This window comes from Heterocephalus glaber, unplaced genomic scaffold, assembly GCF_053883595.1.
Source record: "Heterocephalus glaber isolate CG9 unplaced genomic scaffold, H.glaber_assembly_v1.0 deba00001479, whole genome shotgun sequence".
Taxonomy (NCBI): Eukaryota; Metazoa; Chordata; class Mammalia; order Rodentia; family Bathyergidae; genus Heterocephalus; species Heterocephalus glaber.
The window spans coordinates 1863549-1876312 of record NW_028258316.1 but is presented as its reverse complement, the minus strand read 5'-3'; the positions used below and the strand labels follow the sequence as shown (position 1 = coordinate 1876312).

Below are 12764 nucleotides of genomic sequence, written 5' to 3'. Positions count from 1 at the left end.
GCCAGTGATTTTCAGCATCATGTATTTATTGGCCACTTGTACGTCTGTTAAGTGTGCATTGCCCAATTTTGATTGGGTCTTTTCTTTTGGGGGAGTCTAACTTTCTGAGTTCTTTATATATTCCAGATATTAGTGCTCTTGTGATATGTGGCAAAGCTGGCTGGAAAAATAAGTGGGACTTTGCTGTGGCTTGTGTCTAGATGTGTCCCCACACACACACACCTCATGTATTTTCTGAAGGTCACTAAACCTGGAAAGTGTGAGGTAGGATTGAGGGCGTGTGATTACTAAACCACTACATGGGAGTGATTGCTTCGGCACTGCCCTAATCCTGGTAGTCTGGATGAGATAAAAGGAGCAGAAAGACGCTGTTAAACTCTCTCTTGTTACCTTTGCTACCTTGTACATGCCATGTTGTTTCTCCTCTGCGATGCCTGTTTGTCTCCCTGCCTTGGAGCCAGCCGATTATGGACTGAAACCTCTACAAACTATGAGCTAAATAAAACCTTCCCCCTTTAACTTTTGCTGCCAGGTATTTTGTCTCAGCAATGAGAGAAAAGTAACTGACACAGACCTGTTATATTACTGATAGGGAAAAGTTTTAAATTAGCTATTAAAGTAGTTGTGGAAGCAAAATAGGTAGCGTATCCCTTTAAAAGCTTGCCTTAGCCCATTGCTTTTGTTGTCTAAAGTGAAGGTTATATAGCTCCTTTGATCTGTAGCTCCACTATAGATAACATCCTAGCGCTGAAGAACAAAGTGGGAATCCTTGAACAAACTTGTGATGTATGTGCCTTAACTGTCGTGTGTTTAGGACTGTAATGAGTGACAGAAACCACCTGTGTCTAACCATTAAACAGGAATTGGAACTTTATTTACTTAACAAAGACCACTAGGGATGAGATAATGACTGACAAAAGTATAAAAGGTGATGGACAAAGAACAGAGGGCGCAGACTCCGACCAGACCAGTTTCTGGCAGTCCTGTCTGCTCGCGAGTAAATTTGTTTTTTTACCCAACTTCTGTGTCTCTGTGCGTTTCTTTCCGCAATTCTGGAACATTACTAGATCCCAGGACAGCATCAAATAATTCCCAGGACCCCATATGCAAAATTCCTCACAGGTTCCCATGAGATGTGGATGACATATGAGGACATAGACACTCTACTATCATGACTCCACACAGTAGCCCACCTCGAGTCTTCTAGACCAGGGTTTACTTTTATTTTTGTTCCTTTCCTCTCTTGTCCAGCCCAGGTTCGCTCTGCAGAGCCAGTTTTTTCCTTACCCTTCCACTCCTCACCATTTTGGCTTGTCACATTCAATTCTTTGTTCAAGGCAAGCAGGACCTATAATACGTATGACTGGTGAGCCGTTTCTAGAGAACACCCAATAACACTCAGGAATAGCTTGCAAAATGTTTTTCCCATTCTGCTGGCTGTCTTCACTGTTGGATGTTTCCTTTGCTGTGCAGAAGCTTTTTAATTTGACACGAGCCATTTGTTGATTCTCAGTACTGTTTCCTCCTGTCTGCATTTCCCACACTCCTTCGCTCTGCTGTTCCCTTCACCTGTGCCCCTCTGCACTGACTCCTTGCAGACATTTTGTGTCCTTGTACCCGACCTCTGACTTCTCAATTGTCTGGCCTGCACCCTAGAGGGACAGTCATATGGCAGGTGAGGGGCCTAACATCTCTGTCTTTGTCACCAAATAACTGCCAATCCCATTGGCCTTCTCTGAGGTCCTTACACACTCTGATTCACACTTGGACACCCCTCATGCGTCAGTCCCCCATTATGGTTTGGATCTTGAATGCCCCCCCCAAGGTCTATGTGTCGAAGGTTTGGGCCCCACCAATGGGGCTACTGGGAGCTGGCAGGACCTTTAGAAGGTGGCCCTGATAGGAGGAAGTGATGTCACTGGAGGTGTGGCCTTCAAGGGGCTATTGAGACCAAAATGGGATGAGACCCCCATAAATAGAAAATGTGCCTTTGCCCAGGGCCTCTGTCTATGGAGTAGCTAGCTGTGTTTCTTTCCTAATAAAGTTTTACTTTGTTTTCACCTTAAAACTGGCCCACATCTGATTTTCATCTCATGGGTGGCCAAAAACTCCCAGTAGCCAATGACACAGGGAGCACTGAGCTACATCTCCAACTCATTTTTCTTAATTTTTTTTTTTTTTTTTGGTACTGGGGATCAAACTCGGATCCTTGCGCTTGCCAGGCAGGCAACAGAACCACTGAGCTAAATCCCCGGCCCTCATTTTTCTTAATTTTTATTATCTCACTGAGTTACTCAGGCTGGTCTCAAATTTGTGACCCTACTGCCTCAGCCTCCTGAGTAACTGGGATTACAGGCATGCACCCCAATATTTCTTCCTTTTAAATTGGTTATTGGATATTGTGTCACAGTGATGGAAGGCTGCTAGCACACCCTCCCTTGCTAATGACCAGCAGGGGTCCACTGCTGTCTTCAAACCACTAAAGTTGCAGCCCGTCTCCTCTTCTGTCTCAGGGAGGACACACCCACCATTTCTGCTGGGCCAGCCTGGCTCTGGGTCCCTCCTACCCTCTCTCCTCCCCAGGCTTTGCTCCTTCACTTCTCTCTCCCTGCCACATCACCACTTCTGCTGCTTCACTAGATTCATTCATTCATTCAGCCAACAAATGCTCAGCCAAGCTCTGCAATGGGCCCAGCAGGCACTGTGCAGGCCGGGGAACCGGCCACCAGCTAACCAGACAACCACCATGGCCTCTTGAAGCTTCAATTCTAGCTGGGAAAGAGACTCAGCCAGCAAACTTAGCAGGCTGCACATCAGACAGTGGTGGGAGGAGGACTGCGGAGACACACAGCAGGGTGGGGCCATGACAGGCAGGAGGGGAGGGGCTACTTAATGGAGGACGCGCTGGGAGCCGCAGCTGTGAGATGCTGAGATCCTGCTACCTGCGTGTCCGCCTCAGGACACAGCGATGAGCAGCACAGGCCTCCCTGGGGCTGCACTGCCCTCCATCTCAGCCCCAGCCCTCGGTGTCTCAGGAACAAGGTGAGAAGGGCATCTCTGGGGCTGGCTCTCTTCCGGTCTCCCACACTCACATCCCTGGCAAACTGCTCTTAACACCCCACCACCACCGCGATGCCACTTGCAGCCTCCCACCTTTGCCCTCATCTTCGCGACCTTACCAGAGCATTCAGTACCGTGTGTTCGTCCCTCTGGGCTTCCCTGCCCATCCTTCCCCCGCAAGCTCCCAAGCAGCAAGTCCTGACCTGTTCCCCGCCCCTGACCTCAGTCCCGCATCTTCTACAGTTATCTCTCCACAGTGAATCTTGTCACTTTATACTGCCTGACACCTGTTGGGAACAGAAGTGGGGCTCAGTCATCTCTGACAGCCCCTCCCCAGTTCCTGGTACAATCCATCCAGAAATCTGCCTTATACCCCTGCCTCCTGGGAGGCCACCTCCTTATGGGACAGTGGGAGCCACCTGCTTGCCTCAACCCACAGGCCCCCGCACCCCGTGGGGACCCAGCAGAAATGCCTCAGTGATGCCCTCAGTCACAGCTGGCATCTGTCTGCTGTCCAAAACCAACTGAGGCTCCAGAGGGCTGAAGCGGGCCAGGGCTCTTCAGGATAGGGCTGGGGAATGCTGGGGGCCTGGATTCACTCCCAGCACCCGAACACCACAAACACAAAAACAACACACAGCTCCGCAAGGACGCTTTGGAAGCCTTAGCCCCACAGTGCGCACCCTCCACGTGCTCCCTGAACACCTCCTAGCCCACCTGTCCCCCTAAGCCCCTGGGAGACTCCAGGGCAAGGGGCAGGCTTGTGACAGCCACATGCGCGGTGTCTACCAAGGAAGGCACTGTCAGGGCCAAGCATCCTGCGCTCCTCAACTGCTACAGTTGCTACTATAACAGTAGCATCTGCGTCATCGTGGCCTTAATGGCGCTTTATCATTAGCACCAGAAAGTGATGGCGCAACTTTAAGGTCCCAGGGCTCCAGGTAAGAGGGCGGGGGCTGCGCCTGGACCTCAGTTTCCCCACTGCGAGCGTAGCGGGCCGGCCGCTCAGCCGCGGTGCTACACCGATAGCAGCCCCCCCAGAGCCCTTCCGGCGCCCTCGTCGCTCCTGACCGCTGATCTCTGTGAGATCCCGGGATCGGGCCGCAACCCTGACTGCCCTGCCCTACTCCGGCCGTGTGGAACCACAGGTGGCGTTTCTGTTTCTAGCCGGTCGCGAAGAAAAGCACGCTTCCGGGCTAGAGCACGCCGCGGAGGCGCTTCCGGGGTCGCTGTCGGGTCGTCTTCCGGGCAGCTTCCGGGTTCGGGGTCCGGGTCCCTGGTGGGGATCTCGCAGCCTCGGCCGAATGAAGACGAAGACCTCCGAGCGTGCTCCGAGCATCCCCGTGGCCCAGCCGGGGCCTGTCAGGAAGCTCACTGGGAAGAAAAACAAGAAGAAAAGGTTCTGGAAGAAAAACGCGCAAGGAGGAAGCAAGACGCCGGGAAGCGCTCCCAAAGGTGTCGCGGGGCGGCCTCCCAGGGCCCCAGAAGACTTCTCTCCGAACTGGAAGGCGCTGCGAGAGGTGAGGCCGGAGAGGGCCCGGCGGCGGGCGCGGTCGTCCCGGGCAGAACACACGGAAGGAAAGACGGGGGCCCCAGGCGCACTCGGGGAGGCAACTTGGAGCCCAAGGAGTGCCGAGCTGTTCACAGGCAAGGCAGCCTCTTCCGGGGAGGAAGCGGGCTCTCCAGATAGCTGATGGCAGGCACGTGGTGTAGAGGATTCCTGCCGTTTAGGGCTTAAACGCTTGGAGTTGCTGCCCGTTATCCCGGTACCGAGCTCTTCCGGTGTGCAGACGCCCTGCCTTGGGATCCATGCAGGGTGTGGTCTTAGGTAACGCCCACGAGAAACGTTTTCCTCTTCTTACACGTGAGGACGAAGGCCCAGATAGGGTGAATAAATTATCCAGGGTTGTTACTGGGAACTGGGATTCACACCCAGGCCCTGTGACCCGGGGTCCAGGCTTTTAACTCCGTGTTAACATGGTGATCGACACGTACTGCAGAGGTCGCTCCCTGCTCCACGTAAAATCGTGTGTTCCCAAAAGATAAGCAAAGAACATACTTACATTCATTATGTGTACATTCGTACGTCCTGCCGAGGGGAAACTGAGGCACAGAGAGCCAGCCTAAGGAACCTGGCTTAAGGTCATATGGCTAGTAAGTGGCAGAACTGGGATGCAGACTCACACATTCTGACCCGAGTTTGTGGTCTGCTGCTGTTGACCTTCAGAGAAGTTTCTGGAGTGCCTGTCATGGAGCCACAGTGAGCAAGAGGGACAGAATAAGAACTTCTTGGGCCTAACACTCTGCCTGGCATCTTAATGTGGGCAACCTCACGGTTCTTCATCACTTCCTAAGCACCAGCTTGTGCTCTTTCTCCCAAGAAAGTAAAGCAAAATTAAATGAGTAGGAGGAAGAAATTTGGGTTTTCTCTGATTTCTGTAAGAAAGTAAATCTTCTTGATCTTTTAGTGTTATGGGAACAGGTAAGTAGAAATCTACCTCATGTCTCAACTGGCTGCTGCCTGCCAAGGTCTCAACTGGGGATTTGAGCACAAGGAGGTGGAAGTTGGGCTGTAAGACCTCAGCCTCTGCTGGGATGAGATCAGCCATCTGGAAAGATGCTGACAGGAAGTACGTGTAGGTGTTGTAAATACATGTGTGTATGTACACGTAAATCTTTTCAATCTGTTTCATGTCATTTCCAAATTAAAACATGGCTTGTATTCTATTTTGGACTCCATTAGCTGCTGAAACAAAAATCACAGGTCTCGGAAAAGCCTCTTGTCTCTCGGATGGATCCCAAAAAGCAGCCCAGAATTATCCAGCAGAACAGAAAAGAGATCTCAGGTAATTCAAAGGAAGACAAGAAGCCAAAAGAAAAAGACCAGGCGGCCGCTGGGGGCTCTGTTCCCCCTGAATCTAAGAGGGACAGCAAGGTGCCAGTACCTGCCACAAAGGCCAACAGAACAGAGAATAAGAAAGGATCCCAAAAAAGGACAAATGGTGACATTTCCTCAAAACCAGGGGACAGCAACCCGAAGAAGCGGAAAGCTAAGGAGGTGGCTGTGGCCTCTGCCCCGGCCCCGCCCACTGAGTAAGTATTGGCCATCTCTGCCTGAGTCTCTGGTGGGACTGGGACAGCCCCAAGCGCCACACCTGACCTCCATTGTCCTCACCACAGGCACAAGCCACGGGGCTGGGTGCCCCTGCCCGCCCCTCGTCTCCCCTCACCAGTCTCGCCTGCCTGAACAATGTCTGCGTCTTCATTTCCTTGAGTCTTACTTTCTCTGTAGAGTAGCCGAGGCAAGGGCAGAGCTGTGAGGAAAGTAACTTTAAAATCAGCTCCAGCCAGAACTGCGTCGGCGCAGAGCTGGGCCCTTAGGAAGGCACCGGTCAGCCCGTGGCATGGATGAGTGTTGGCGCTGGAGAGACCCAAGTGGGAAAGGCCGCTCACTCTGGCTTCCGGCCAGCTGGGGAGCCTGGGGCCGGTTCCTGACATCCGCTGTGCCTCAGTGTGGCCATCTGAGGAGTCTTAGGAGCCTGAGCAACTGGCATGCCCAGCCCTGTGCCTGGTGACTACTATAAGCACTGTGACCGTCATTTGCATGGGCACAGCGGGAGCTGGTGGCTATCTCTGAACGGCTCAACTGGAGGAGGCATTCTTGTGTGTCAGAGGCTGCTTCATGTCGCCTGGGCATTCTGGGCAGTCGCAGAAGGCTGAGGGCACAGGGTTCAGTGCCCACCAGTGTGGCGCTAGACGGGCCATCAGGACAGAGCGGTCAGCAAGGCCCCTCTTGTCTTTTTTTTTTTTTGGTACTGGGGATCGAACTCGGGACCTTGCGCTTGCAAGGCAGGTGCCAGAACCACTGAGCTACATCCCCGGCAAGGCCCCTCTGTCTTGCATGGCAGCATGCAGGGGAGAGACAGACACCTTTGTAGCTACATGAGCGAGCAGAGGCGGGAGCATGTGGCAGAGGAGGGTCCTTCGTGTGTCGGGAGGAGCCTGAGACCTGGAGCACACCAGGCAGCGGCACAGCACCATCATGGGTGTCTCCATCCACTTTGTGGTCCTTGTACCCTCCGAGTTTGCTGATCATTTGACAGTGAATCTGTTAACTGTGTATTTAGATGATGCCAGCCGTCATTCTGCATAATGGTGGGCTTCCTGTTCTTGGTTTATATTCTTTGTGTTTATCTGTAGTTCCTGTATCTTGAATAATAAGCATGTTTGCTAATTAAAAAGAGAGTAACTATAGGAAATTGCCAAGATCATCTAAGCAGCAGGCGCAGCTGGGCCAGGTGTTTGCAGGAGGGGTGGGCTGAGCCTACATACTGTGAGCCCACCAGCGCCACAGAGCCCGGGCCTGGCAGGGGACCTGGCCTTCTGGTGCCCAGCTGCTCTTGTCTTTGCTTTTAGGGAGGACATCTGGTTTGATGACGTGGACCCAGCTGATATCGAGGCTGCCATAGGCCCAGAGGCAGCCAGGATAGCAAGGAAGCAGCTCGGGCAGAAGGAGAGCAGCATCAGCCTAGTGAAGGAGCAGGCCTTTGACGGGTACGCAGGGCTCAGCCCAGGCTGGAAGCGGCCTCCTTCCAGAGCAGGGGCTCTTTGGGGACTCGGGTGCCCCTCGTCCAGGTTAATGGAGTGGCACTCGTGCAGGGCTCTGCCCACAGTGCCCCTCGAGATCTGGCCTGTCCTCCCAGGCCCAGGTGCTTATTACATGGAGCCTTTGGTCCCCTAGCCTGACGAAAGCCTTGGCCCTGGACTGCGAGATGGTGGGCGTGGGCCCTCAGGGGGAGGAGAGCATCGCCGCCCGAGTGTCCCTCGTGAACCAGTATGGGAAATGCGTGTATGACAAGTTCATCAAGCCGACCGAGCCCGTGACGGACTACAGGACAGCAGTCAGCGGGGTTCGGCCCAAGCATCTCAGACAGGGTACGATGTCAGGGCGTGGGCGTGGGCCGGGCAGTCGTGGGCAAGTGCCCTGCTTTTCCTCTGCTCCTTTCTGTTAGGACACCCAGTACCCCAAGCCCACTGCACCTTTATGTCACCTCCACCGGGGACCAAGATGGGGTGTGTTAGGGACGAGGAGGAAAGCCACTGGGGATGGACAGACTACGGGGTCTCTTGGGAAGCCCTAGAGGTTGGGTGAAGTCACAGGTACAAGCATGGTTCTGAAGCCTTCCTTCTTGGAGCCAGGGTCTGGGGCAGCGCCCCCCACTGCCCAAGGTGAGGGCTGGTTGTCTTGGGGGGAGGGGTTGATTTCTGGGGACAGGGTCTTGCTGTGCAGTTCAGGCTGCTCTTGGACTCACCATGTAGCTCTGGCTGGCTTTAAACTTGGAGCGACCCTCCTGGCTCGGCCTTTCGAGTGCTGGGATTGCAGGCATGCACCACCACGTCCTGCAAGGGCTGCTTTTTATTTCCACTTGGAAAATTAACAAAGTTCAAGCCCCAGCTCATTATTAGGTTGAGTTGAAGCCCTCGGACATCCTGTGGGCTGTGACAAGGCTGCGCTGTGGTGCCCGACATGGGAGAGGATCCAGGGTACATGCACTGCTGGCGACGGCCAGCCTCCCTCTCGGAGGATGGCAGTGATTTATGGGCTGTGAAAAGCCATGTCTTTGCTTTGATTTTCAGGAGAAGAGCTTGAAGTTGTGCAGAGCGAAGTGGCAGAGATGCTGAAGGGCAGGATCCTGGTGGGGCACGCACTGCACAATGACTTGAAGGTGCGCTGGCCCCAGCTTCGGATCCACTGTGCCTCGTGCACACCGAATGCACGTGCTGCCGTGCCGTCTCCAGAAGCGCCTTTACGGGGCTTTTTATCCTGAGTTTGTGCTCTGTGTCGGGAATACTCTGCTGGTTGTGTCGAATGCCTGCACCCAGCTGCTGTGTTCCAGGAGCCACACCAGGTGCTCAGGCTCCGGTGCTGGAGCAAATGGAGGAGACTGGCCAAGGTGCCCACTGGGACCTCTTGAGGGACACCTGTGTTACCTTGCAGATGGCCTGCCACCCGGTTGCTCACGGGGAACTGGTTTACACCAGCAGAGCCCTTGTGCCTCTCACAGGAGCAGCCCAGTTTCTGCCCGTGTGTGGCTCTGATGCTGGGAGCCCAGTGCTGCTTATGGGGCCTGGGTCCCGTAGGGTCACAGACAAACACATGCATGGTCTGTTGGGAGGAAGCAACAGGACCGTGGCAGCCCTGTCTGCTCAGTGGGGAGAGCTGCCCCTCCTTTCTTCCCCGGACCTCCTCATACCGAGCCTCCTGATGCCCTGCAGCAGTCTCACCTAATCCTGTAAAAGCATCGGAGGTTTGAGCTGTGCTTACGGACAGCAGAGCTGAGCCTCAGCATTCTTGAGTGCAGCATTCGGTGCTGACCAAGCTGCCTGGTTTCCTTCCTGGGCTTCACCGTCCCCAGTAGGCAAAGCCAGCCACTGCCTGCAGCCTGCTGCCAGCCCGCTGTGGGGCCTGGATGGGGACACAGTTCCTGGATAGCCGTGCCCGGCTGGGTCCCCTTCACAGTCCGGCCCCCAGCACGCCAGGGTGTGCAGCCTCCAGCCTCTGCCCTTTTAGGGTCCTGCTAATGAAAGCCTCTTAGGCAGACGGAAGGGACAGTGTCCATCCGCGGTACTGTGGCTCTTCAGTATCCCACAGGACCTTAGAGGCCTCAGACCTGAATTTGGGGCTAGGCAATAGCTCAGTGGTCGAGCACATGCTTAGCATCTGTACACCAAAAACATAATAATGTTTTCTAAAAACTACCAAATCACTTGCCCACTCATGTGTGCAGTCACCTTCAGAAGCGGCCCCAGGACAGCATGTCCCCCTGCAGAGCCATGTGCTGCCCCCCCCGCCCCATGCAGGCCGTGGGCCAGTCTGTACAACCAGGCTGGGGTTGTAAGATGAGCTGTTGAAATCTCATTTCCCACTTCCCTGTGTGCAGAATCAACTCAAACATACAATCACTTGATTGTTTTTCTACTTCCTCAATTTCAAGATTTTATTAATGCATTTCTATCAGGCAGCACCCTAAGTCTGGCTGATAATTTCTTTCATAAGTTCATGTTCACACCTGTTCTCATTTGAGGGGGGTGTTGTATCCTGGGGTCCTCTGTAAGATGTTATTTGTGAGAAGATGTTGCTACTGCCAGAAACTAAAATGAAAATGCTTATTGTTATTTTCCTCTAGGTGCTATTTCTTGATCATCCAAAAAAGAAGATCCGGGATACACAGAAATACAAACCTTTCAAGAGGCAAGTGAAGGTACTTACACCTCCAGACTAGGGTCAGGGGCTGTTCGTTCTGGTCTCTGATAGCTGACTTGAAAGCATTTTTGTTTTGTTTTTCTTTTAACCTTTAAAAGGAACCTAAACAGTAGGGCTGGGGTGCTGCTCAGTGTGGAGCACTGGCCTAGCAAGCACAAGCCCCTGGGCTCCATCCTCAGCACCATAAAAAGGGAAAAGAAAAGTGGAGTCCATTCACTGCCAGCCTTGGGAAAGTGGGTGGGCAAGCTGTCTGCACACCGAGCTCCACGGCTGTCCACAGGGGGGGCACGCAGGCCCTGCACCCCTGGACACCAGTGGGGGCCGAGGACAGAAGACAAGGTGTGGGCTCGCGTTCCCCGGTACAGAACACTGAGCCTTGCACCCTCGAGCGACTCCTTCACTGACTGACCAGCCGGGGTGCGGCCACAGGGCTATAGCTGCAGGCTGCTTGGGTGGGGCTCAGTAGCCAACCTCTCCCGGCCAGGGAAGTGCCCTCCTCGGGCAGAGCCTGTGCAGATGCCCGCCCCAGCATGCCACGCACCGACTCCTCTCCCTTTGCAGAGCGGAAGGCCCTCTCTGAAGCTGCTTTCCGAGAAGATCCTGGGCATCAGAGTCCAGCAGGCGGAGCATTGTTCGGTACGTGTCTGTGGGTGACGGTTCTCAGGATTGGCTTGTCCCTGACCCCAAAATCCAGACCTGTGTCACCTGAAGGCAGACACAGGGGAAGTGGCTGGTGGCTAGGCTAGGACAGCTTTTTTAGACGGCTATTAGTTCATAGAAAGAAAAAGAGAAAGAGTGAGCTCAGCAGGCTTAAGTGCAATACCAAAACACTGTCTCATAATTATCTGGAGAAAAGTTCACTGGTTTACTTTGAAGGCTGTCTGTCCATTTTCTGTTACAATAACAAAAGGCCTCAGGCTGGGTAGTTCATGAAGAGAAGAGGTTTATTTGGCTTCCGGAGTTCACGGGCACAGCGCTGGCACTGGGTCTGGAGGCAGGCCTCATGGTGAGGAGATTGCGGGAGGACAGCAATCCCGTGGCCTGGCCACACAGGAAGTGAGAGGGGAAGTACTTGCCGTGTAACAGGTCTTCCACAAGACCTAACGGGCTCTGGGGACGAGTCCCAGCCCTCGGCACTGGCCCCAGGCCCCTGGACCACAAACCCTGGGCAGACAGGACCGTCCAGCCCCCCACCCCTCCATGCCTCAGTGCCATACCCCAGCACACAGCCATGGTCATGAGGGTCACCCGATGCACCTGGCAGGGCCAGGCCTCTGCCCCTCCACCTGGGGTTCCCTTCCTTCCCCGGCAAATGGGCACACCCAGGTCCCCGGAGTGCAGGACAGCCTGGCACGAAGGGCTCAGCAGTCAGGGGCTGCGGCCACGCGTGGTCCCCGCTGGTCGGTCAGCATGGTTGCATTTCCTTCAGATCCAGGATGCCCAGGCAGCAATGAGGCTGTACGTCATGGTGAAGAGGGACTGGGAGAACACCGTCCGGGACAGGCACCCCCCAGCCCCTGCCCAGGACCGCCGCAGAGAAGACGCCTAGCCCTGCCCTCCGCCCTGTGGATCTGCCTCTGTCCCCAGCATGGGACCCGATTGTGGGACCAGTCTCGTCTCTGGAAAGCAGCAGCTCCAGCAAGCCGCTTCCAAGGCCAGGGTCCCAGCATGGTGCCAGGCTGCTGGACCGGCCTCCCTCTGGACTGCATCGGCAAGGGGTAGGGCATGCAGGGGAGGGGAGGGGCGAGGTGTGTGTCCCAGGCACAACCAGGAGTCGGTACCCAGCCCTGAGGACTCGGCTGCTGACCACCGAGGGAAGGGCCATGCCTGGCTGCCCTGCTGCTCTGATGAGCTATGGCAGTCAGCCTGGTGCTCGACGGCTTCCTCTGAGGCCACTTTGCCCTCTGGCCATGGGTAAGGGGACAGGCTGTGCCGGCCCAAGGGGGTTAGGCCAGGCGCCTGCAGCAGCGGCTGATGTGCAGAGAGCTGGCACAGCAGCTGCCTCGCTAGGGACTTTCCTGCGGCCACTGGGCCCTGGAGGGGGCTTCGTGCTGGCCCCTCACTCCCATTTACTTCATTTGGTGCAGGGCTGCCGCAGGCCGGCACCCAGCAGACTTGTACCCACCAGCTAGACTCAGCCTCGGCCACCGTAGCCGGCGCCTCCCCTGGCCTGAGTGGGAAGGCTGTGGGCTCCAGCGGGCCACGTGCTGGCGGGCCCCGGGTCCAGGGCGGGTTGGGGTGGCTGTCACATGGGTGAGTAAAGCCCAAGCCCAGCCCGTTGCCTGCTGTGCCGAAATGGTGCCCACAGCCGGTGCCACAGGCTCGTGAGGCCTACCCAGCATGCACCAGGCCCTGGGCTCAAACCCCAGCCACGAATAAACACTCGGCACTGTGGAGGTGTGGCTTCTCCCTGTGTTCAGACCCTTCCAGAGCCACACCA

The 12764-nt window shown here is 55.2% G+C and overlaps 1 protein-coding gene across 3 annotated transcripts; it reads left to right on the top strand.

The window, feature by feature from the left end:
• The first annotated feature begins 2873 nt into the window (after window positions 1–2873).
• Rexo4 (RNA exonuclease 4) lies at window positions 2874–12718 on the top strand. Of its 3 annotated transcripts, none has more exons than XM_013073843.3 (8): window positions 2874–3042; window positions 5804–6153; window positions 7477–7614; window positions 7802–7995; window positions 8698–8786; window positions 10248–10322; window positions 10886–10960; window positions 11754–12718. In XM_013073843.3, exons 2-8 carry the CDS (start codon window positions 5852–5854, stop codon window positions 11871–11873), a joined length of 993 nt encoding a protein of 330 aa, XP_012929297.1. In that variant the 5' UTR covers window positions 2874–3042; window positions 5804–5851; the 3' UTR covers window positions 11874–12718. The 3 variants fall into 3 exon arrangements, 2 of the variants coding, with proteins under 2 accessions (XP_012929297.1, XP_004849016.1); XR_001183792.3 differs by lacking the exon at window positions 2874–3042 and adding an exon at window positions 4273–4580 and having other exon boundaries at window positions 10248–10312; XM_004848959.4 differs by lacking the exon at window positions 2874–3042 and adding an exon at window positions 4273–4580.
• Window positions 12719–12764: the final 46 nt, after the last annotated feature.